At 40.6% G+C, this 25156-nt stretch overlaps 1 protein-coding gene across 8 annotated transcripts in view; it reads right to left on the bottom strand.

Moving 5' to 3' along the window:
* ARHGAP6 (Rho GTPase activating protein 6) overlaps positions 1-25156 on the bottom strand; it is a 510549-nt gene that overhangs the window by 64865 nt on the left and 420528 nt on the right. For all 8 annotated transcript variants that reach the window (XM_043895571.1, XM_043895572.1, XM_043895574.1 and 5 more), the window contains exon 2: positions 20392-20551. In XM_043895571.1, the coding sequence (XP_043751506.1) occupies positions 20392-20551 (160 nt within the window). The remainder of the gene's footprint in view (positions 1-20391; positions 20552-25156) is intronic.

Raw genomic sequence — 25156 nt, 5'->3', positions numbered from 1 at the left:
ATTAACATCAGAGAACTAAAGGAAACTGTCCCCAAATCACAGGACTGGTAGGTGGTAGAACTGAAATCCAAACTCCTAATACAGCTGTTTCTAAAAAACCTGACTCTGTCTTGAGAGGGGTGGCTAGGAGAACTCAGATACTTGTGATGAGAAGCTGAAAATCCTCTGTTTAAGGTCACTAGGCCTCTGCATCATGGGAGATGGTTCTGGAGGTATTTGTAAAACAGTGGCGGTTCATCTGTGAGGGTCATTTAGACTCTGCCCTACAAGAAGTCTGAGTGATGGGCAAGAACATGCTAAGGCCCATTCCTTAGTGAAGCAATAGCAGAGAATGGATGTAGATAGCCAAATTCAGAGATGCACCTGGATATGGGACTGGGCATCAACATTTAAGTCCCTTTAAATTCCTTCACTCGCAGAGTTCCATAAAGATCACATTACTGGAAAGGAGAAGAAACTGCCTGTGCAAATTGCCTGAGACATGAAATGAAGTCAAACAGAACTAAGTGCAACTCTGGGGACAAAACCCTCTTCTAAAACCCACAGAACTAGTCCAGTGGGTTTGACATGACCATACCCAGATCTCCGCCCCACTACTCGGATTGTTTAGCCTGCACAGTGATTGACTGATTGATTGATTTAATTGAAGTATAATTGACTTACAATGTTGTGTTAGTTTCAAGTGTGCAGCAAAGTGATTCAGTTATACATATATATGTGTGTATATATATATATATATATATATATATATATATATGCGTGTGTTTGTGTGTATTCTTTTTCAGATTCTTTTCCCTTATAGGTTATTACAAAATATTGAGTATAGCTCCTTGTCCTATACAGTAGGATCTTGTTCATAATTTACTGTATATATTAGTAGTGTGTATATATTAATCCCAAACTCCTAATTTCTCTCTCCCTTCCTTTCCCCTTTGGTAATCATAAGTTTGTTTTCTATGTCTTTATATCTATTTCTGTTTTGTAAATAAGTTCATTTGTACCGTTTTTTTTTTTTTTAAGACTGCACATATAAGTGATATCATATGTCTTTCTCTGTCTGGCTTACTCAGTATGATCATCCCTAAGCCACATGGAGATTTGCAAAAACTTAAGCTCTAAGGTGAAATCTTGGGAAGTTCACATATGTGCCTGGATTCCTGACCTCTTAAGGAAGGTGTGAGAACTGGCAGCACCAGTCCCACAGTCCTCACACTCCCCACAGGCCAGCAGAGACACCCATGCCCCTGAGCCATGGCACACCTGGCAAGCCTTGGAGTTTGCAACTCCATCCTAGCCTAAAAGGGAGGTTCTAGCTTGCTTCAAATCTTCAAAAAAAATTCCTGCGGAGAAAAGTTGAAGGAATGCTTTTTGGCAGCACCTCTCCCACTTTCCCCAACCACAACTGCCTCGCTATTTACTTGCACCAGAAAAACAGTCTCTTAGAGAACGCAAACCAAAGGAATTCATAGGCAGTGAGGGGAGCTCAGTTACAGAGTGAGGAAAAAATGACATAAAAAAGACACACTTGGGTGGCAGAATGGGAAGTGGCCCTTTAGAAACTGCAAATAATTTATGCCACACTTTTTCAGCCTTGGCATGAATGACATGTGGGGCTGGATAACTCTGTCCTGAGGGGCTGTCCTCTCTACAGGCGGGTATTTAGTAGCATCTCTGACTTTAGTTTATCAGATGCCAGAACACCCACCCATTCTCTGTTGTGACAAATGATAAGGCCTCTGGACATGGCCAAGTGTCCCTCAGGGACAAAACCACTCTGGTTGACCACCACTGGTCTGTGCATAACTCTATCCAGAGAACAGCTATGGGTCAAACCACGTGACATATGAACTAGAAAACATTGTCATTTTCCGACTGGTCACAATATGCAACTTTAATCTCAATATCTGTTTTTAAAAGAACAATATAAAAATGTTTACAAATCAATGAGCCTTTCTATATAATGATGAATTTTGGACACAGTAACAAGTTCCATTAATTTATAAAGAAACGTGAGTCTGCCTATAGCTATCTTTATACCTAAGTCCTGATTACAGGTAGGGGGATATAGCAAACTCCGTGAGTCAACAACTTTTTATTTCTTTCCATGAAGTTTTTTTTTTTCTCCTCTGATGGGGTTGGGGGCAGGGAGGGGGACACCAGATCGTGTCATCTGGTGGGGAACAGCTGTGTGAATGGAGCATCTTTAGCATTCAGGGAAGACTCGGGGAGACCATTTCTTCTTCTTCTTCTTTTTTTAAGAGGGCTAAACATGGTGGGGGTGAAGAGACCTACTGGCCAGCCCTTCATTGGCCAGAACTAGGATTCGGGAGGAAATTGTAGGAAGACACTTTTGGGGGTAAATGGAACTGCTCAGCAGTGGAATGTGTAGCCTCACAAAAAAGCACTGCTCCCTGTGGCTTCACTCTCGGACGCTCTCTGTCTTGGGGCCCTCACTCTGGGGCAGGGGGGAACCATGGCATGAGGAGCCCTTTGCAAAGGGCTCTGTGGTGAGGAAGAGGAGTCTCCAGCCAGCAGCCGGGTGAGTGAGCCTGAACCCTGATCCTCCAGGCCAGTCACAGAGGATGACTGCACTCAGATGACTGCAGCCACGGGTCAGCTGGATGGAAACATAAACCAGAACCTGAACCGGAACAACCAGGGTAAGGTATTCCCAGAAATTATAACATAAGACGTTTGTTATTTAAAAAAAAAAAGAAAAGAAAAAATAATGCTCAGCTAAATGCATGCAGTATCCTGAATGGGATCCTGGAACAGAAAAAGGATATTATTAGTGGGGAAACTGTTGAAATCTAGTGTGGCTTCCCTGGAGGCTCAGACAATAAAGCATCTGCCTGCAACGCGGGAGACCCAAGTTCGATCCCTGGGTTGGGAAGATTCCCTGGAGAAGGGAATGGCAACCCACTCCAGTATTCTCTCCTGGAGAATTCCATGGGGTTGCAAAGAGTCTGACATGACTAAGCAGCTAACACTTTCACTGGTGAAACCCAAACAAAGTCTGTAGTTCAGTTGAGAATAACATACCAATGTTGGTTTCTTGGTTGTGATAAGGGTACCAAGGTTATAAAAGATGCTATCATTAGGGGGAATTGGGTGAAGGGCATAGGGGGACTCTATTATTTTGGTAACTTTTCTGCCAATCTAAAATGACTCCCAAATTAAGTATTTGTTTTGTTTTTTTTTAATGCCCTTTCCCCCAGGCACTAGGTGAATTCAAGCAAAGGCCGTAGACTCATTTGTCAAGCATGTGAGAAAGTGGAGGCTTGTAGTGCTCATTTAAGTATTTCTGAAACACACACATAAAGCTGAACTTTATGGGAAGAAGGTGACTCACAAGCCAGTTTCTGACCTAGCTGAAACTATTGAAATAATCTTCCTAATCATATCCCTCTGATCTGAAAGAAAACATGTGTCTAGGCCAATATAAAGAATCCATTTATCTGCCATTCTGTGTAGCATGTTTTCTGGAAAGGGAGTGGACAGTTGAGAGGCTTGACCAGATCTGTTTTTATGGCACTGGTGATGTTTTCATACGTGGCTAGTAGATGATCTTTAGATACTTCCTATTTCTTAGGTTCTCTAAATCATTTTTCTTTTTAAGTTTATCTAGACTTGGTACCTGTCATGTGCATCCAAGAACACTGATTAGTACAGAATCTGTTTACTTTTCATGTTCTGATGCCTATTCTGATAAACCAAAATGTAGTTTTAAATTGGATGTGTGAAAGTACATTAGGTGAGTTACAATCCACAGTTACAATCTGTGGATGTCTTATAAAAGCAGTTACTAAAACTATGTTTAATCCTTCACTAAAACTAAAATTCATCCTTTATTCTCATCTGCATCCCCTTTCGATGGCTCTCAAGCCACAGATCTCCCCAAAATAAGGCAAGTGAAAGACTATACCAGATAGTTTATTTCCAGTTTGGAGCTCTGTCAAAGAAGTAATAATATTATTTAATGGTCCCTGGCACCTGAAGGCCATTCGTTGGGCCCACACTTCAAGTCTAGTGTTTTTGGATAATTAATCTCATCGATGTAAGTTAATTTGGCTAAATAAATCAGCATTGGAAAATGATATAGGGACTGATGAGAGCTGGGCAACCAAAACGCCAGTCAAGATCATATTCCAGGAAAATTCAAGCTGGACAATGGAACCAGTTACTGCCACACGCATGTGCAGTGGAATGAGTTCAAAAGAGCCCCTGCCACTTCGAGTTGCCTGCTTCATATTCAAAGTACATCAAAAGAAAAGGAAAGGAGAGCAGCCTGGACAGGAAAGAGTAGTAGTTACCAGGAAAGTGGCCACCTCTGCTTCTTGGCCGGAAATGTGGCAACAATCCTAGGATATGGGAACCACTGGAGCCAGTGAGACACTCTGGCCTAAGAGTTAAATTGGGATTAACCCCAGATATTTAGGACAGGAGCCAAAGGAGGGCTCTGTCCTCTATTCTAAAACAAGTAACCTCCGTAAGGGATGATGCAGGGTGCACTTGTCCTCAGTAGTTGCAATTGCCAGGCTCCAGAGCTCAGGCTTGGTAGTTGTGGTGCCTGGGCTTAGCTGCTGTGTGGCATGTGGGATCTTCCCGGATCAGGGATTGAACATGTATCTCCTGCATTGGCAGGTGGATTCTTTACTACTGAGCCACCAGGGAAGCTCCTCAAATTCAGTCTTAAAGGATGAAGTTACCCTTCTCAGGAGCCTTTGAATTTTGGTGGGGATTTCTCCCGATATATTACATGGTGCCTGCTGAGTCTAGGAAATCCGTTCTTGTCCTAAGCCTCTTAGTGTTTTATTCCTAGTAATCCAAACTTTTATCAAGCAAGTGTTCTACTGGTGAAAAAAGATGAGAAAATCTCAAATTCAGGGGGGGGGGACACTGATAGTTTCTCTAGTGGGAACTAGGGCTCTAGAGAGTGAAAAACAAGAATTTTGGAAGAAAACAATCTATGCGGAAAAAGTGGGAAAACAATGTGTTGGAGCACAAACTGGCTCTGCCTTTCAGTCAACTCTGAATCTCACTGTATATAGAGATATTCATGCTATTTTCAAGAAATATTTCATGCAATGGACTCTTGGTTATTTAATCAAATCTATATAGGTTAAAGTTTCCATTTATGTATCACCTTATCCTTGGCAGTTTTTCCATTAACCTTGATTGAAATAGAAAGCAGGTAGAAACCGGGTCACTGAGTCATTCTTCTTGGTTTAAATTCCAATCTATCCAACACTATTTCTTCATCCTGCTATCACCTTGTGGATTAGAGTTTTCAAAATCTAATTTCCAAAGTGTCTGTGTTTCTTGGGGAAGGAAATATTTATGGTATTCTTAAGCAATGCTGATGTCTCTCCTTAGGGCCAAGGCTCCCCAAAGTACTTGAGAAATGTAGTAATCCCCACAGTTTACATGTTGAAGTGGCGGTGAAATTATCAAAGCTGTGGTCAGAAACTAAGAACATTCTGTGAGTCTTACTGTTGTAAAGAAAGACAGCTCTTGGAGGTCACCATGCTTCCAGCTAAACTAAACACTAAGAAACCTTTCTCCTTTCGTGTAAATTATTTGGCAAGGTAATTAGTTCTGAAATTTTTTCTCAAGAGGGAAAAAAAAGACCTTGTAGTTCTTGAACCTCAAAACAAGTAAGGTTCTAGGACAGAAAACATTGAGCTATTTGATTTGTCCAGCATGTCTCGTTATTCTACCAAAATGTGAGGTAGAAAAGCTGTCTGCATGGCTTGGATGCCATGGGCTTAAAAGCTCAACTATGGTTTTTTCCTTAACCAGGCATTCTGTGTAATCACTGCTTACTGTAATAACTGGTCATGAACAAATTACACCCTACAAGGACCTTTTCCTTGCTGTCATTTTTTCCACTTTCAAGTACTATGAGTTAAGAAAAAAATAAATAAATAAAGGTATAAGCTCGTGATCCAAAAGAACAGCTCTGCTGTTACCTTCTCTCAAACTAGGAGCTAGTCTGCCCTTCCAGGCTCTTGAACGTGCAACTCTTATTGTGCATACATTGAGTTGAAAACAGTATTTTTAACTTAGTCTATGGAGGTATTGTATTTGCAGAAACAAAAGTGTCCAAATATCAGGACAAGAAAAATGGCTTTTGGCAAGTCATTTCCTTAAGTTATATTTCTTTCCTGGAGCGTAAAGGAAAGCAAGGAGGTAGGAGAACAAAAAGACAGAAAGCATTCATCCCAAAGAAATACCCTAGATTGGTAACTCAAGGATATAAAATTGCAAATTAGAGGTGTTTCAGCATTACTTGTTTTAAAGCCAAAGCTTGCAGGTCAAGTTGAAAAGACTCAGACAAGGGCATTGACACATGGTGTGATTTCTGACCTCTCTAAGGAGCTAATACTACCTATCTTCTCTGGATAGATACCATTTTATAATGAATAAGCAAGAAAGGAATCAATTATCTTTAAGTCATAGACCTTAATCCTTGGAAACTCCTCCAAATTTCTGCCAGTTGCTGTCATGAAAACAGCTCTCATAGATTCAGTCACTGGCTCAATGGTACAATTGGATGAAGACTATTAAGCGCCTCATCCTTTCCTTTCCCATTCCTATTTTTGATTATTCTTTGAACCATTTGAGTGGTTCTTTATGATATGTATGTGTGCTAAGTCGCTTCAGTTGTGTCCAACTCTGTGTGACCCCAAGGACTGTAGCCCACCAGGCTCCTCTGTCCATGGGATTCTCCAGGCAAGAATACTGGAGTGGGTTGCCATTTCCTTCTCCAGGGGTCTTCCCAACCCAGGCATCGAACCTGGGTCTCCTGTATTGCAGGCTGATTCTTTACTGCTGAGCCACCAGGGAAGCCCCTTATGCTATAGAAATACCATACAAGTAACTGTGCTATGATTAAATCTTTAATCCTTTCCATTCAGTTTCTTAATTACTTCCTGAGCAGCAAAAGCAAAACACTGTTAGACACGAATGCAAATCAATCTAAGAATGGTTTCCTCCCTACTGCTTGTTTGCGATGGCAGATGACATTGCTGTTATGGACAAAAATAGTTCCTAATCTAAACCCATCTTTATCCTACTCCACCCCCCATCCAATTTTTTCTTTCCCTGTTTTGTTAGGTGCTCACCCTCTGTGTGGTCATGCATCCCGAGATGAGTTCTCACCCCAGGCTCAGGAAAGGAATCTTAAGTCTAGTTCTTTCTGCCATACTGATTTGGGCACTGGCACGTGTTGGAATTCTAGGGATTGAGAAGGGAGGGGAGCCTGCTAGGAGACAGCAGTGAAAATCCTTTTTCGCTATTAAAAAATACTTGCTGAAGGCTCACTGCTCTTCTCTGCCTCTTCATGCCGCCACCAAAGCAGTGATGCTGATGCTACCACAGTCATTTTGTGACGAGGGAAGCCAGACAAAGAAGGAAGTGATCCATGACTGGGGCAGAGAAAAAAGGTGGAAGGCCACTGAATTAATAAGTCCTGGAATCAGCCTATCTGTGGGCTCCTAGTAAAGAAATATAACCAATTGCTTTGCTATATGTTCACATTTTTGTTGGTTTTTGTCACTTGCAGCCAAAGCATCTTTAATGGTGGATTAATTCAAAACTGTTGCAGGATGTGTTTTGCTACTTAAATTTGCACTAGCCTTGTCAGATAATGCAGGCAGTCCTAGAAGATTTGGATTTGAAAGGCATCTGAGATAAGGAAGGAGGGTAGGAACAGGAAGATTAGACTACAAAGAACTGCAAATCTGTAAATAAGTGAAGTCCTTAAAGACAAAGATAGCTAAATGCTCAGTTATCAAACCAGATAGTAATAATAAAGCTAAAAATCAACCCATGCTGGAGATTAACATTATTAAAGTCACCCATCTGATGCATAACTTACATTCCTATAACCTGCATGGTGGCTTCAGTTGTGTAAGCAACTCATTAAAATATTGACATTTCTTTCTTGTTTAGTTTCACCAAAGGAATTTATTACTCACTTTGAAGAAAAAATATTTGATTACATATAATATAAACACTAAAACATCTGAGAGTTATGAAGTTCTGATAACTAAAAAAAACACTCAATTATTGAAAAATAAAACTAAGATAGTGAAGAAAATGAAATGAATGGGATGGTATAGTTGACCAATCACTTGGATAATAACTGTGAATTACAATATCAAATTAATTAATGTTAATCTCTTAAATCAGAGGTCAGCAAGTTTTTTCTGTAAAGGTCTAGCCTGCAAATATTTTTGGCTTTGTGGGCCACATGGTCTCTGCCAAAACTATTCCACCCTGCTGTTGAAGCATTAAAGTAGCCTTAGACAATACAGAGACAAATGAGTATGCTGCATTTTAATAAAAATTTATTTACAAAAACAGGCAGTGGGCTGAAATTGGCCTGTGGGCTGTAATTTGCCCTCTCCAATTTTGAATGAAGACCTCCTTAAACTACTTTCCCACAGCTTTCCACTTATAAATATGTTAGAAACACCCACTGATTGAATTTTTAAATCATCTTGAGGGCTCAATTTCAAATTATCTAGAAAGCTTGACAGATTTAAAAAAAACACTCAGTATTTAATTTCAATTAATACTTATTTGCCTTTGTTTTGCCCAAAGGGAAACAAAGAAAAAAGCAAAAATGGAAGCTCCTATTCATATTTCAAGGATGGGACATTCTGGGTAATTATCAAGTTTACTTTTGGGCCATGATCCCAAAAGAGAAAACAGTGTAGTCTTGAAATGTTTGAAAGGTGCCAGAATATTTCAGAAAATGCAGTGACAAAAGTTTTGTTCAAGATGCCAAAGCCTTGTGCAGTAATAGCTGCTACTCCAACAAAGATATATCCATACATGTAAATGTAATCAGTAGGGACAAGAGCTCAGATAGAAACCTATATTGTCTGAGAACATGAAGGAAGCCATTTGTGAATACGAAGGCACAAAACATATGGCTTAAATACCCACTGACTATTGCACTGACTTGCCTGCTTGGCACCGGAACAGAATCATACAGAAGCACACACTCGAGAATTTGTCGTGGTAAAAGCCCTGGGGTATAGAGGAGAGCATCCAAGAAGAAAATTTCAAAACAAAACAAAACAAAAACAAACCTGCAGTGAAACCTGGCTGTCATTTCCGGGTTTTCCTGGAATAGGTAGATAAGGCAACTTGTATCTGTCAGGGCCATCACAGGTCACTTGGATAGGATGCTATCCCCTGCTCTGGGTTTTAACACAGTTGATGTATCTGTGCTTTCTCTAGCAACAGACTATGAACTCCTTGAGGATATGGACTACTTTTTTTTTTTTTTGTAACTTTTGGCTGCCCTGGGTCTTTGCTGTTGCACACAGGCTTTCTCTAGTTACAGTGCTCAGGACCTACTCTCTAGTTCTAGCACGCGGGCTTCTCATTCCAGTGGCTTCTCTTGTTGTGGAGCTCAGGCTCTAGGGTGCTTGGGCTTCATTAGTTGTGGTGTGCAGGCTTAGTTGTCCTGCAGCATGTGGCATCTTCCCACACCAGGGATCGAACTCATGTCCCCTGCGTTGGGGGAGGTGGATTCTTAACCATTGGACCACCAGGGAAGTCCCTGTGGATTATTTTTGACATGACATTATAGCTTCTGTCAGAGGTTTCTACCTCTTCAGAACCTAATACTCCACATAGACCCCTCCTTCAGGCTGTACGCCCAGCTTGGTACAGGTGAGGGAGCAGTGAAGTGGCACGGGAAGCCCCTGGGTGACACTCCACTGTTGGGCTCCAGGTAGAGAAGGCACTAGATACTTAGGCCAAGGACCTAGCCTCTTTCTGTGGCCCTAGGGAAACTGCCCCATCCATCTTACCAAGGCCCTAAGGGCCACAGTAACAAACAAGTGAAAGTTTTCTATGCTGACATTTTTTTGTTCTTTGTGATCATCTCTTCTCCATTCCATCTGCTTTCCAAGATTCCATTATTCAAACTGTGGGTCATAACTTATTAATGAATCATGAAAATTTAGTGGCTCATAGAAGAGAACATTGTAGAGGTGTATCTCAGATAATGATAAGCATCATTTATTTGGCTTGTGTGTTTGATGGGCTGAGATGTAAAACGTATTTCTCACTATAGATTTTGGACAAAAAGTTTGAAACCTTCTCCTCTAAGACAAACTTAAATCTGTGGGGCATGCTCAGCACAGGCTACAAACCGAATGGATTCCTTCTTTTAAGTGAAAGAGTATTGCAAATAGCTTTGATAGTAACCTCAGTAGGCAAGGGGGGCCTTGGGAGTTGGTTTTTCAACAAAGGAATAGATTCTGTGGTTGAAGATTACTCTGCTGCTTTTTAGGTGTAGTGGGCAGAATCGGAGAGAAGTCTTGAATTGAGGAAAGCAGAGTCTATGGTTATAGTTAAAGTGAGACATAATGACAGGGTGACTTGGATTGAGGGTAGATACAAGACAAAGTGATATGGTGATTATATGATAATGATGATGATGACGAATGACTTTTCTTGAGAGTATAAAACGCTGGGCAATGTTTTCAGCTCAACATGGTTATTACTTTGCTCAAATATCCTGTCAACCCTGTGGGACCATCAATCAAAGTCGGAAACTGGGCATAGGGTGAAGCAATAGGGAAGCACTGCCATTTCAAAACCATTACTCAGGATCCTGTAGAACACAAGAGAAAGATGGTTGGTGGTCTTCAGAGAGGTAGGGAAGAGAGAAGTCAGGAGCTTACTTTTAAAGGTAAATATGCAGGTATGCATACATGTTTTCATGCATTCCTCAAAGATTTTGCTGAGAGTCACTGGAGCATTGGGCAGTATAACCAGTGTTCCAGATTCAGAAACAAATAAGAAATAGCCTCATCCCATGGGAAATCACAACTCTCTGGGGCGATCTCAGCATTGGTGACTGTGAACACATAAAAGATGCAACTACCTCTACAGCTCATACACTAGAGACATTTGCTGAGCCCAGTGGCCTAACATTATTTTTTGGTCACCCTATTTGGTGATTGTTTCCTATCAGCATTTTTACCTACACTGGAGTTTGGGGATCTGAAAGTAGGTTTCAACTTCATTTTTATTGGGTTGGCCAAAAATCGCAAATGAAATTTTCAAGCAACCCATAGTTACACAGAAAGCTCTTATAAACAGTTCTAGCATTTCACCTCTTCAAGTGGACAACAGCAGCAGGGATAATGCAGAAATTGAACAGTTATAGTTTCTGTCTAGTGTTGTTACACAAACACCCAAGATCAATTGCCTTGTCCACCAGGTTGCCCTTATTTTTTAAAATCAACATTCAAATCACAAACCAAAGACAGCTGCAGTGTTAAACCAACCAAGAATGTCATTCTCTTGATTTCATTGAGTTGTTTATTTGGGTTTTACACAGCCTGAGGGACAATGGTGAGGGACCACTTCATAAGGAAGCCATATAACTGAGTAATTTTGAGGCATCAGGGTACTCTTTTATTAGACTATTGTCCACATTTTCTTAAACCATCAGCTATTCCTCATTCCATGATACTGTTTCCAAAATATGTAAACAAAGCCTTTCTCAATGTTGATACCAGAAATTAAGTGAAGAAAAAAACAGCACTGAAGAAAACTTGAATATGTATTTCTCTCTTGTGAAATTATTCAGCTTTAAATATTTAGTTTCCATTATAATGAGGTTAAGCCATATCACCTACACTAACCTCCTTTACATACTGGGCATCAACCAGTCACTTCCTTTCATTTTACCTTAGGTCAGCAATTTTTCTTTCCTGTAAAAGGCCAGATAGTAAATGTTTGAGACTCTGTGAGGCATAAGGACTCACAGCTATTTAACTCTGCCACTGATGCTCAAAAGCTGCCATAGGCAATACGTAAATGAATAAGCATAGCTGTGTGCCAATAAGATTGTATTTACAAAAACAGATGGTGAGCTGAGTTTGGCCAGTGGGTGCCAGTTCACTAACCCTTGTCTTAGACCATTTGTATTAAAATGCTATCTAAATTGAATATCCATATTAATTGAACCTAATACATAAACACAACTCAGTTGATGTGACAAGTTCGTGAAAAGCATTGTTGCTATTGTTGTTTTTCAGTTGTTCAGTCATGTCCAACTCTTTTGCGACCCCATGGACTGTAGCCTGCCAGGCTCCTCTGTCCATGGGAGTTCCCAGGCAAGAATACTGGAGTGGATGGCCATTTCCTCCTCCAGGGGATCTTCCTGACCCAGGGACTGAACCCCCATCTCCTGAGTCTCCTGCATTGGCAGGCAGAGTCTTTGGTACTGAGCCATCAGGGAAGCCCGTGAAGGCCATTAGGTGTTTAATTTCTTGATCATGATCTCTGCATTTGTTTCCTGGGTCTGCTGTTAAGGATTAAGCCATTTATAGGCTAGACAGTCTGATTCAAGAGCCTATGCCAAGAGCAGCCTTTGACCAGGTAGAAACATTCCATGGTTGCCTCCATGGGAAAATCTCAAGCTCACAGGAAAACTCTACTGATAGATACGATCCCTCCCACTGAAAGACACCCTTATTTCTACACTAGGTTCTCTATAGCATCTTCAAAATTTCCTCACTGAAATGGCTTAAGTCTGGATGGGGGTAACAAATTAAACTCATCAGTCATCTTACAAGGTTTATGTAAATCTTACTCATTTTTACTGTGTGTGTCTTCTGGCTGAATAGATATAGAGAAGGGAGGAGTCACAAGATTGGAGAATCCTAGGTTCCTGCATGACTGTGTGGCGGACAGTCCACTCTCCTGATCGTTATGGCCAACCTGCATTAGATGGTGCCTGAAAGACACTTTTATACTATAAGGTACTAAGTGGTTAGCCTATCTTGACTAATATATATATATAGCCTATCTTTACAGGTATATATCTCTGAGATACATTTGTGGAAGTAGCTTTATTGGGTCATTTCAAAGTTGAATGCATGCTAGCTAAGTCCCTTCAGTCGTATCTGATTCTGTGCAATCTATGGACTCTAGCCCGCCAGGCTCCTCTGTCCATAGGATTCTCCAGGCAAGAATACTGGAGTGGCTTGCCATGCCCTTCTCCAGGGGATCTTCCTGATCCAGGGATTGAACCCGTGACTCTTAGGTCTTCTGCATTGGCAGGCAGGTTCTTTACCATTAGCACCACCTGGGAAGCCCAGTGTTGTCAAACTGCCTTGAAAGCTGCTGCAACGATTAGATTACTATCAACAGTATATGAGAGTCTGTTTTCTGAGAAAATATACTATCCAACATTTGGAGTCATTCCAATCTAAGAGGAAAAAATAATCTCCTTGTTGTTGAGCTTGCATTTCCTAAATGAATATGAGGGTGAGAGCACCTTTACAGATATTTATAAATCATTTGAATTTCTTTTCCTGTGAGATGCATATAATGTGTCTACATTTTAATTATTTTCTTTCTCATATTAATTTGTAATAAAGCTTTTTATCTTACAGAAGTTAGCCTTTAGTTTTTCAAATGTGTTATACATTTCTATTTATTTATTTACTTTTTTGCCACACAGATGATTCTATTCTTTTTTAAATGTAGTGAAACAGGTCACTCTATGTTTTCTGTGTAGTGACTTCCTCCACATAAAAATATATTAATATCTAGCTATGTTTTGTTTTAGTGCATTCATAGTTTCATTTTTTAAATCTTCAAATCTTTCTTCCACGTCAAGGTCAGAATCTCAATTTTTCCTCTCAATGGTAGTCTCATTGTCACAAATACAGTAATAATCCACCATTTCCCCCGATAAGAAATGCAATGTTTATGTCATAAGTTCTCATATTTATTTTAGCTCAATTCTGAACTCTATTATCTTCCATTGATCTGCCTGTTGTGAAGCAGTACAATATTCTTTTAATTGCTTTAGTTTTATAACATTTAATAAATGGCCAGGGATAATTTCTGCTTGACCTCTTTTTCAGAGTTTCTCCCGTCTACTTACTTTCATATAATTATTTGCCAAGATGATGTGTGGATCAATTTAGTGATATTGCAAAAATTAATTCTTTAAGTATGTTTTCCGGAACCATGTCCAGTTTATAGATAATTTAGGGCATAATTGATATCTTTATATAATTGATTCTTCTTACTCAAGAAAAATGTCTTTTACATATATTTCTAACTTCTCTTCTTATTCAGCTTAGATCCCATGGTCTGAGACTATAATCACTGTCTTGTATACTGTATAAGTTTCTTATAGGTGCTGTAACACATGACCACAAACTTAGTGGCTAAAATGACTTAAATTTATTACTGACATTTCTGGAGACCAGAAGTCTGAAATGAGTCTCACTTGCTAAAAGCAAGGTGTCAGCAGGGTTGCATTCCGTCCTAGAGGCTCTAGTGAGAATCTGTTTCCTTGCCTTTCTTTAGTTTCTAGAGGCTGCCTGCATTCTTCGACTTGTGGCCCTTTCCTCTATCATCAAAGCCAGCAGCAATGCATCTCTCTGACTATTCCTCCAAAGTCATATCTCACTTTGACTACAGCTAGGAAAGTTTCTTTGCTTTTTAGTACTCATGTGATTAGTTTTGATCCTCCCAGATAGTCCAGAATAATCTTGCTGTCTCAAAGACCCAAGTTGATCACATTTGCAAAGTTGATTTAGACATGTGAAGGAAATAGTCAAAGATGCCAGGCCATCTTTGAGGGGTCTAGGATTCTTCTTACCACAGATTTCTCAACTGCCATGTCCCTCCCTACCATGATTAAACTCAACTAGAAAATCCTAACTCCACTGAGAGGAGATTTGGATTAACTAAGGCTGGGGAACTCAAAGTACAAAATGGTGTGCTTGCTTTAGCAGTGGTTAGCTGCCCTGATGCTGGAAAAGATTGAGGGCAGGAGGAGAAAGGGGCAACAGAGGATGAGATGGTTAGATGGCATCACTGACTCAATGGACATGAATTTGAGCAATTTCTGGGAGATAATGAAGGACAGGGAAGCCTGGCTTGCTATAGTCCATGGGGTCACAAAGAGTCGGACATCACTGAGCAACTGAACAACAAAAACAACAACAAAGCTGCCCAGATGTTTATTTTGCAATTTAAATTCCCAGCATCTAACCTCGAATAGACCTTTTGGGCTGCCCCACAATCCTGCAACATTGCTGGTCCATTCACTTCCTGCTTTTCCATTCTTTTCCTCTTTCCTCAAACCTCCAGGACCTCCTTCTTATCCCCACTCCTAACAGATGAAATCGTTTCTTATTTTGCTGAGAGAGGAGAGGCAATCTGGAGTGAAATTCCACACGCTTTCCCATCATCTAATCTGCCTGCATCTGTATCCACATAACCCATGTCCACCTTCTACTAAACCTCAGGAGGAGCTCAAACTCTCTACCTGTGGCTTTGGATCCCACCACTGCAGTCCACTCTAGGAAATAACTCCAGTAACTTCCTAACCCTCAACCTTCAGTACTTCCCTCTCTATGGTGAATCCCAGCAGCTGATGAATACATTATATTATCATTCATCCGAGCCATGGAAGCACCAGTCTCATAGAGGAAGATAGTCCTCCAAACATATCCATAAATAAATTCCTATAGTCATTCCAGGGGCTTCCCAGGTGGCACAGTGGTAAAGAATCTGCCTGCCAATGTAGGAGGTACAGGAGATGTGGGTTTGTTCCTAGGGTCTGGAAGATCCCCTGGAGAAGGAAATGGCAACCCACTCCAGTATTCTTGCCTGGAAAATCTCCATGGACAGAGGAGCCTGGCGGGCTACAGTCCATGGGGTTGCAAAGAGTTGGACGTGACTGAGTGATTGAGCACGCACGCACAGTCATTCTAAGGTAACAAAGAGCAAAATTGTGAGCTTGAATATGTTTCCATTTTCATTATACCCACTATCTCAGTAGGCTTTATATCATTAGTTTAGGTTCTAGACCGTGGCATTTGTATTTATTTTCCTGAGTAAATTCATACAGTGACTCTGACTCTGTTTAGAATCTCCACTTGGGTTTTTGCATGGAACAAAAGCAGCCATCCTCAGACCAAAGCTGCCATCACAGCTCTCAGCACCAGCCATGCATTTGATCTTGGTAAATATTCAATGTCTATAATCATCTCACCCAAACAGTAGTTTTAGAACGCTTGGGTGATGTCTGTTTTTTCCCACCCAGCCACACACTTCCTTCTCTCTTTCATAAGTAAGAGATGATTTGCAAATCATTAGCTCCCATTTTGATAGAAACTGTCAAAATAACTCCTGTAGCCCAAACATCTTTGAACATCTTGATAGAACAAATCTTTCCCTGAATGTACTAGGACCCACACTGTCGCAGAAATAAGCAATGGAGACAGAGCTTCTAGCCGATAAGTTCCATAAAATTCTCTGTTTGTTAAAGGTTATTTATTTAATGGACTCTTTAAAGAGCAAGAACAAAGAGAAACATCAAATTAACGGATTTGAAAACAAAATTACAAAGAATATTTATTTCTTGTTATCTCATCTGATATGTCTCAAATCTGGGTTTCACATAACTTTTTAGAGTCATCATTTCCTTCACTATAAATTGTGCTTGCCAACATTTCTATTAAAATTTTTTCTTAGGAACTGAAAGATCATCTGTTCTTGTAAAACAGAGACAGGGCTCTTGGACCCCACCTGGGCCATCTTGTTAATTAATAGGGAAGCAAGGGCAGGTTCGTCTCCACCTTAAAACCAAACAAAGACAAGATGAGGCAGAATGAGATTGTCCTAGGAAGAAGCAGCAACCCGGCCTGATGGCGATTAGTACTCATTTTTCACCAACTGCCAAAGGGATTTTCTTCTTACTTGAGGTGAGGATCTCTGTGTCACATTAGCATGAAAAGATATAACAAGGCTAGGAATTTCCTCCTGGGAGGAACTGGCTATGGTTGTGGTGTCAAGTAGTGAAGTGAAGTCACTCAGTCGTGTCTGACTCTTTGTGACCCCATGGACTGTAGCCCCCCAGGCTCCTCCGTCCATGGAATTTTCTAGGCAAGAGTACTGGAGTGGGTTGCCATTTCCTTCTCCAGGGGATCTTCCCAACCCAGGGATCAAACCCGGGTCTCCCGCACTGTGGGCAGACGCTTTACCGTCTGAGCCCCCAGGGAATCAGAGTATGACGCAAAAGCTACAGGAGCCACGCATCAGTCAGTGAAATGTGCCTGTCCCACCAGTCCCTTGGCCTAACCTACATCTGTCTTCTCCTGAACTCTTTCATGGCCTTCAATAGAGTCCAAGATACCAGTTTAAAGAATAAAAGTGGCCCCTCTTGCCACTTCTATTTAACATAGTATTGGAAGTCCGAGCCACAGCCATCAGACAAGGAAAAGAAATAAAAGGCATCCAAATTAGACGGGAATAAGTAAAACTACCACTATTTGCAGAGGACATGATATTTTCTATAGAAAACCCTAAAGTCTCCACCAAAATAGTATTAGAACTAATCAATGAATTCAGTAAAGTAGCAGGATGCAAGAATAATATACAGAAATCAGTTGCTTTTCTATACAGTAATAATGAACTATCAGAAAAAAGTAAAAAAAAAAAAATCCATTTAAAATCACATCAAAAAGAATAAAATACTTGGGAATAAACTTAACCAAGGAGGTGAAAAACCTATACTCTGAAAACTATAAAAGACTGATGAAGAAAACTGAAAATAATAGAAAGAAATAGAAAGATATCCCATGCTCTTGGACTGGAAGAATTAATATTATTTAAATGGCCATACTACCCAAAGCAATCTACAGATTTAATGCAATCCCTATTAAAATACCCATGACACTTTCCACAGAACTAGAACAAATAATCCTAAAATTTGTATGGAACCACACAAGACCTGGGATTGCCAAAGCCATCTTGAGAATAAAGAACAAAGTTGGAGATATCACCTTCCCAGTCCTTAGACTACAGTAATCCAAGCAGTGTGGTACTGATACAGAATTAGGCACATAGAGCCCAGAAATAAACTGACACACCTCTGGTCAATTAGTCTATGACAAAGGAGGCAAGAATACACAATGGAGAAAAGACAGTCTCTTGGATAAGTGGTGCTGGGAAAACTCAACAGCTACATGTAAAAAAAAATGAGATTAGGACTTCCCTGGTGGTTCACTGGTAGAGAAACTGCCTGCCAATGCAGGGGACATGGGTTCAATCCCTAGTCTGGGAAGATTCTACATGCTGCAGAGCAACTAAGCCCATGCGCCACAACTATGGAGTCTGAGTTCTGGAGCCCACAAACTGCAACTACTGAAGCCCATGTGCTCTAGAGCCCATGCTCTGCAATGAGAGAAGCCACTGCAATGAGCAGCCTGTAGGCCACAACTAGAGAGTAGCCCCCAGTCACCACAACTAGAGAAAGCCCAGGGGCAGCAACAAAGACCCAGTGCAAGCAAAAATAAATAAAACATAATTTTTTTTTAAAAGAGCCAATGCAAAAAAATGAGATTAGAACACTTTCTCATGCTATATACAAAAATAAGCTCAAAATGGATTAAAGACCTAAATATAAGACTTGAAATCATAAAGCTCATAAGCAAAACACTCTTCAACATGTCGGAGCAATATTTTCTTGGATCTATCTCCTAAGGCAGAAGAAATAAAAGCAAAAATAAACAAACAGGGTGTAATTAAACTTAAAATTTTGCCCTTGAAAAAACAAAAAGATAACCTATGGGGACTCTCAGTGGTTAGGAATCCATGCTTCCAATGCAGGGGGCACAAGTTAGATCCCTGGTCAGGGAACTAAGATCACACATGCCATGCAGTAGAGAAGAAGGGGAGAAAAAAAGACAACTTACGGAATGGGAGAAAATTTTTGCAATGTGACCAATAAGGGGGTGTATGTATCCAACATACAAAAACAGCTCATACAACTCAGCATTAAAGAAAACAAATAACCCAACTAAAAAACGGGCAGATGACCTGAACAGACATTTTTCCAAAAAGGGAAATGCAGATGGCCAAGAGGCACATAAAAAGATGCTCAGCATCACTAACTATTAGAGAAATGCAAATCAAAATCACAATGAGATATCACCTCACATCTGCCAAATGAATGTCATCACAAAGTCTACAAACAACAAATGTTGGCGAGGATGTGGAGAAAGGGGAATCCTTCAACACTATTTGTGGGAATGTAAACTGGTGCAGACACTGTGGAAAATAATATGGAGGGTCCTCAGAAAACTAAAAATAGAACTACCATATTATCCAGCAGTTCCACTCGAGTATATATCTAGAAAAAAACACACATTCAAATTGTTTCGTTGCTAACTCATGTCCGACTATTTGTGACCCCATGGACTGTAGCCCATCAAGCTCCTCAGTCCATGGGATTTCCCAGGCAAGAATACTGGAGTGGGTTGCCATTTCCTCCTCCAAGGGATCTTCCTGACCCAGGAATCTAACATGCGTCTCCTGCATTAGCAGGCAGATTCTTTATCAGTGAACCAAGTTACATGTACCCCAATATTTTATGACAGAATTATTTATAATTGCCAAGATATGGAAGCAACTGAAGTATTCACAACATATGAGTGGATAAAGAAGATGTGGTATATATATTATTTTATGAATAACTATTCATGAAGCATTCCTTCGATCCCTCAATAAAAGAAAACAAAGGAGGAGTTCTGCAGATACTGAAATCTGTCAAGGCAATCTAGCTTTTATATATAAGTTTTAGGCACAGCAGCCAACGCTCTTTTTATGTCAGGTTTACTCTATTTGTGTAGAATCACAGCTTTTCACTTCACCTCAAATTACCTTTCTGTATATGCTAACGCACATTAAAAAGTGCCTTTATAGAAAATAGAAAACATTCAGAAATAGGCTTTACAGATCAAAGGCTTTCAAATATATGTTTCCCATTTTTACCAGAATCAGGATCTGTGTTTGTAAAAACATCAGACAACTAGGTCTGCACTGGCTTCAGCATTATAGTGGTGAACCTTAACAGAGAATGCCAGGTGGATAAAAATGAGTTAACATTGGTATAATAACTGATTCTGGGTTTGCATTATGTCAAAGGATGTGTTTAACAGAATTGCTAAACCATTTAACTGGTTATTTTGAAATCATATTGAGATAGACATGGTTTTTCTTCTAATTTTTTAAGTTGACTTTTTTGAAACTTCTTTTTAACTGGTTGTGCTGAAGCCACGTAGACTGTTGAGATGCACATGGCTCTCCCCTTTAATGCTCCAAGTCAATCTTCTTTTTAATAAACATATTAGTTGACACGTAAACTGTCCTATTGAACACATCTTTCAAACTGGACCCCAATGCCAGCCAATGACCCAGGAGCTGTAGCTTCCTTCCTGGATCTGTGGTGGGGCTGAGACGAATCTGCAGCTTGTAACTCTGGCAGAGCTTTTGTTTGGCAGGCAACACCCCCCACGGAATGGCAAAATGGGGCCTTACCTTTGGGAATGGTGATCTGACAACTCAGGTCACAGTCCTGCTGCAGCTGATAAAAAGCCACTTCCTGTAGGCGGGCTCGCTCCAACTCTGAGAGGCTCTGGATGGGCACTGACCTCAGCCGCACGCTGCGGCCCGACATACTGTTCCAGGTGAAATCACCCTGCAGACCAAAGGGGAAAACATCAACGGTCACATAGTGATCTGCAACTCACAAACCTCAGCCTCTCCCTCAATTGGTCATAATGTCAAGCAAACTTCATTTTTGTGTTTCAAAATCAGCTCTCAGTCCCTAAAATCCAACCCACTCTTGGTTAACTGTGGATTTTCTCAGCCAATTGCAAACATCCCAGTCTGGAGAATCTTCTAGGTCACCCGATCTCATAAAATGACACAAAGAAAACCATGTGGAAAGATACCTCAAGATACTGCTTCCTCTCTTTTATGGGAACACATGCAAACTTTTTCATTTTTATTTCTCAGTAACAGAAAACACTACTGCTAATTGCCATCATGCAAAGGCTAACAGAGTTTGCCAAGAGAATGCACTGGTAATATCAAACAGCCTCGTACAACAACACAAGAGATGACTCTACACATGGACATCACCAGATGGTCAATACCGAAATCAGATGGATTATATTATTTGCAGCCAAAAGATGGGAAAGCTCTAGACAGTCAGCAAGAATAAGACCGGGTGGGAGCTGACTGTGACTCAGATCATGAACTCCTTATTTACAAATATTACAAAAATTACAAAATTCAGACTTAAATTGAAGAAAGTAGGGAAAGCCACTAGACCATTCAGGTATGACCTAAATCAAATCCCTTATGATTATATAGTAGAAGTGACAAGTAGATTCAAGGGATTAGATCTGATAGACTGAGTGCCTGATGAACTATGGACGGAGGTTCATGACATTGCACAGGAAACAGGGATCAAGGCCATCCCCAAGAAAAAGAAATGCAAAATGGTTGTCTGAGGAGAACTTACAAATAGCTTAGAAAAGAAGAGAAGTGAAAGGCAAAGGAGAAAAGGAAAGATATACCCATTTGAATGCAGAGTTCCAAAAAATAGCAAGGAGAGATAAGAAAGCCTTCCTCATAGAGGAAAATGACAGAATGGGAAAGACTCGAGATCTCTTCAAGAAAATTAGAGATACCAAGGGAACATTTCATGCAGAGATGGACACAATAAAGGACAGAAAAGATATGGACCTAACCAAAGGAGAAGATATTAAGCAGAGGTGGCAAGAATGCACAGAAGAACTATACAAAAAAGATCTTCATGACCCAGATAACCATGATGGTGTGATCACTCACCTAGAGTCGGACATCCTGGAATGCAAAGTCAAGAGATGGGAATACCAGACCACTTGACCTGCCTCCTGAGAAATCTGTACACAGGTCAAGAAGCAACAGTTAGAACTGGATATGGAACAACGGACTGGTTCCAAATCAGGAAAGGAGTACATCAAGGCTGTATAGTGTCACCTTGCTTATTTAACTTATATTCAGTGTGCATCATGTGAAATGCTGGGCTGGATGAAGCACAAGCTGGAATCAAGATTGCCGGGAGAAATATTAATAACCTCAGAGATGCAGATGACACCACCCTTATGGAAGAAAGTGAAGAACTAAAGAGCCTCTTGAGGAAAGTGAAAGAGAAGAGTGAAAATGTTGACTTAAAACTCAACATTCAAAAAACTAAGATCATGGCATCTGGTCCCATCACTTCATGGCAAAAGATGGAGAAACGATGGAAACAGTGACAGACTTTATTTTGGGGGGCTCCAAAATCACTGCAGATGGTGACTGCAGCCATGAAATTAAAAGATGCTTACTCTTTGGAAGAAAAGCCATGTCCAACCTAGACAGCATATTCAAAAGCAGAGACATCACTTTGTCAACAAAGGTCTGTCTAGTCAAAGCTATGCTTTTTCCAGTAGTCATGTATGGATATGAGAATTGGACTGTAAAGAAAGCTGAGTGCCAAAGAATTGATGCTTTTGTACTGTGGTGTTGGAGAAGACTCTTGAGAGTCCCTTGGACTGCAAGGAGATCCAAACAGCCCATCCTAAAGGAGATCAGTCCTGAATATTCATTGGCAGGACTGATGCTGAAGCTGAAATTACAATACTTTGGCCACCTGATGTGAAGAACTAATTCATTGGAAAAGACCCTGGTGCTGGGAAAGATTGAAGGCAGGAGGAGAAGGGGATGACAGAGGATGAGATGGTTGTATAGCATCACCGACACAATGGACATGAGTTTGAGCAAGCTCCAGTTGGTGATGGACAGGTAAGTCTGGTGTGCATGGGGTCACAAAGAGTCAGACACAACTGAGTGACTGAACTGAATTGCCATCATGCACGCTAGACATGGGAATGGAAACATATGTTGATAGCCTCCCGTGTACCAGTGATGGTGTCAAGGGATTTTTAGTTACTCCTTCAGACAACCTTAAGAGGCAGTTAGCGTTTCTGACCTTATCTTGTATAATATTTAATAACAACTATATAATAATACAATCTAGTATATTTATAATATATGACACAATGCATTATTATTATATATAATATATACTTACGATACATTATCACAATGTTTACTTAGGATACATTATGTTGATATTATAGTAATATATAGTATGTATAAATATAATATGGCTTCCCAGGTGGCTCACTGGGTAAACAATCCACCTGCAATGCAGGAGATGTGGGTTAGATCACTGCGTCGGGAAGATCTGGAAGAGGGCATGGCAACCCACTCCAGTATTCTGGCCTGGAGAATCCCATGGACAGAGAAGCCTGGCGGGCTACAGTCCATGGGGTCACAAAGAGTTGGACATGACTGAAGCTACTGAGCAAATGCAGCACACAAATATAATATAGATTAATTGAGGCTTAAGAAGGTTAAGTAATTTCCCCCAAATTGTAAACCTTAAAAGACTTGAAATCAACCAGGACTTAAGCTAAAAAGACTTAGGCTTTTAAATTCTATGCTAAATTATAACCACTGGGTTTCTATTTTATAGCAGTCTAATGAGTTATTTTCATCATTGTAAGTATACAGGTATGATCGATAAAAAGTACATATACATATAGACATGTGATGTGAAAATACTCCACATCAAAGACTCAAAGCAGAGATTCCCACAATCCTGGGTTTGTTTGTGTGCACACATACACACCGCTGATTCCACTGAGAGTGAATATCTCTACCCTTGACACAGACAGTGAGAAAGTGATGACATAAGAAACAACACCTCGCAGTCCTCTGAAACCTAATGTCCCCTCACAGAGAAGGAATTCCTAGGAATCACAGATATCAGCCAGGGTACAACCGCTTTGATGAGGTAGCTATTGTTTCCTCAACAATCAAGAAAAGTTCTGGGAGAAGGAACAGTGTTGGGCCCCACAGACACGGCCAGGGATTTGCTGTGGATGCGGGAAACATTAAGGAGTCCCCAAAGAGTTCATCACCGTCATTAATTATTCACCTGAAAGAAGAGAGACAGAAAGACTGGCCCCAGAGACTATTAAGACACCTTTCTTCTGTACTGGTAGCAAATTGCTGCCTAAATGGTTTATTCCAAAGAGTAAATGGAAGTATGCTAATTCTTGGATTTTTTCCCCTCTTTATCTGGGATTTCACTGATTGATTTATTCATTGTTTTAGCAAATGGAGACGTCATACTCTGGTGTGCATCCTCAGTTGCTCAGTCGTGTCCGACTCTTTGTGACCCCATGGACTGTAGCCCGCAAGGCTCCTCTGTCCATGAGATTTTCCAGACAAGAATACTGGAGTGGGTTGTCATTTCCTTCTCCAGGAGATCTTCTCTACCCAGGGATCAAACCCGTGTCTCTTCCTTGGCCAGTGGATTCTTTACCACTGCACCACTTTGGCAGGAGTAGAAAATAAAGCAGGGTAAGCAAAGAATATAGTATGTTGAATAACAACAGCTAAGGATGGGGGAATAAAGCAGGGAAGGGGTTGGCAGTGTTAGCAGAGGACAAAGATTTACAGTGTTAGATTGGGTGGGGGGGAGCCGCTGGGAAAGACCTCACAGGGAAGGCTATGTTTCATTAAACATGCACACACGAGTGCATCCCAGATGAGAAGTTCCAGATGAGTTGGTTATTTCTTTTTTTTTTTTTTTTTGGCTTTACCACAAAGCAAGTGGGATCTTAGTTCCCCGACCAGGGATTGAACTCAGGTCCCCTGCATTGGAACTCGCCGGTGATTTTTAAATATGAAGTTTAGGTATCAAATGGAGCCCACTGCTACCTGAAGTGTCAAAATGGAATTACATACCTATTCTTTAAAGGCATTTAAAATATATGCCCTCCAATGGCTCTGTTATCGGTAGCAGGGGTTGGCTATCTTTTTCTGTAAAAGGCCAGAAAGTAAATACTTCAGGCTTTGTGGGCCACGTGGTCTCTGTCAAAACTACTCAGATCTGCCTTTGTGGCATGAAAGCAACCATAGTTTATAAGTGAATGGGTATGGCTGTGTGCCAATCAAACTTCATTTACAAAAGAAGGTGAAGGCTGGATTTAGACAGTGGGCCACAATTTGCCAACCTATGTATAATAGTTTATGGCTCAAGTAAAATAAACCAATCCCTACAAGATACATTTTTTTAATTTACTATGTCCTCCAGGGCTTCCCTGGTGGCTCAGTGGTAAAGAATCTGCATATAAAGCAGGAAACATAGGTTCGATCCCTGGGTTGCGAGGATCTCCTGAAGAAGGAACTGGCAACC

Source organism: Cervus elaphus, chromosome X, assembly GCF_910594005.1.
Source record: "Cervus elaphus chromosome X, mCerEla1.1, whole genome shotgun sequence".
Lineage (NCBI taxonomy): Eukaryota > Metazoa > Chordata > Mammalia > Artiodactyla > Cervidae > Cervus > Cervus elaphus.
This window is presented reverse-complemented; position numbering and strand designations above follow the sequence as displayed.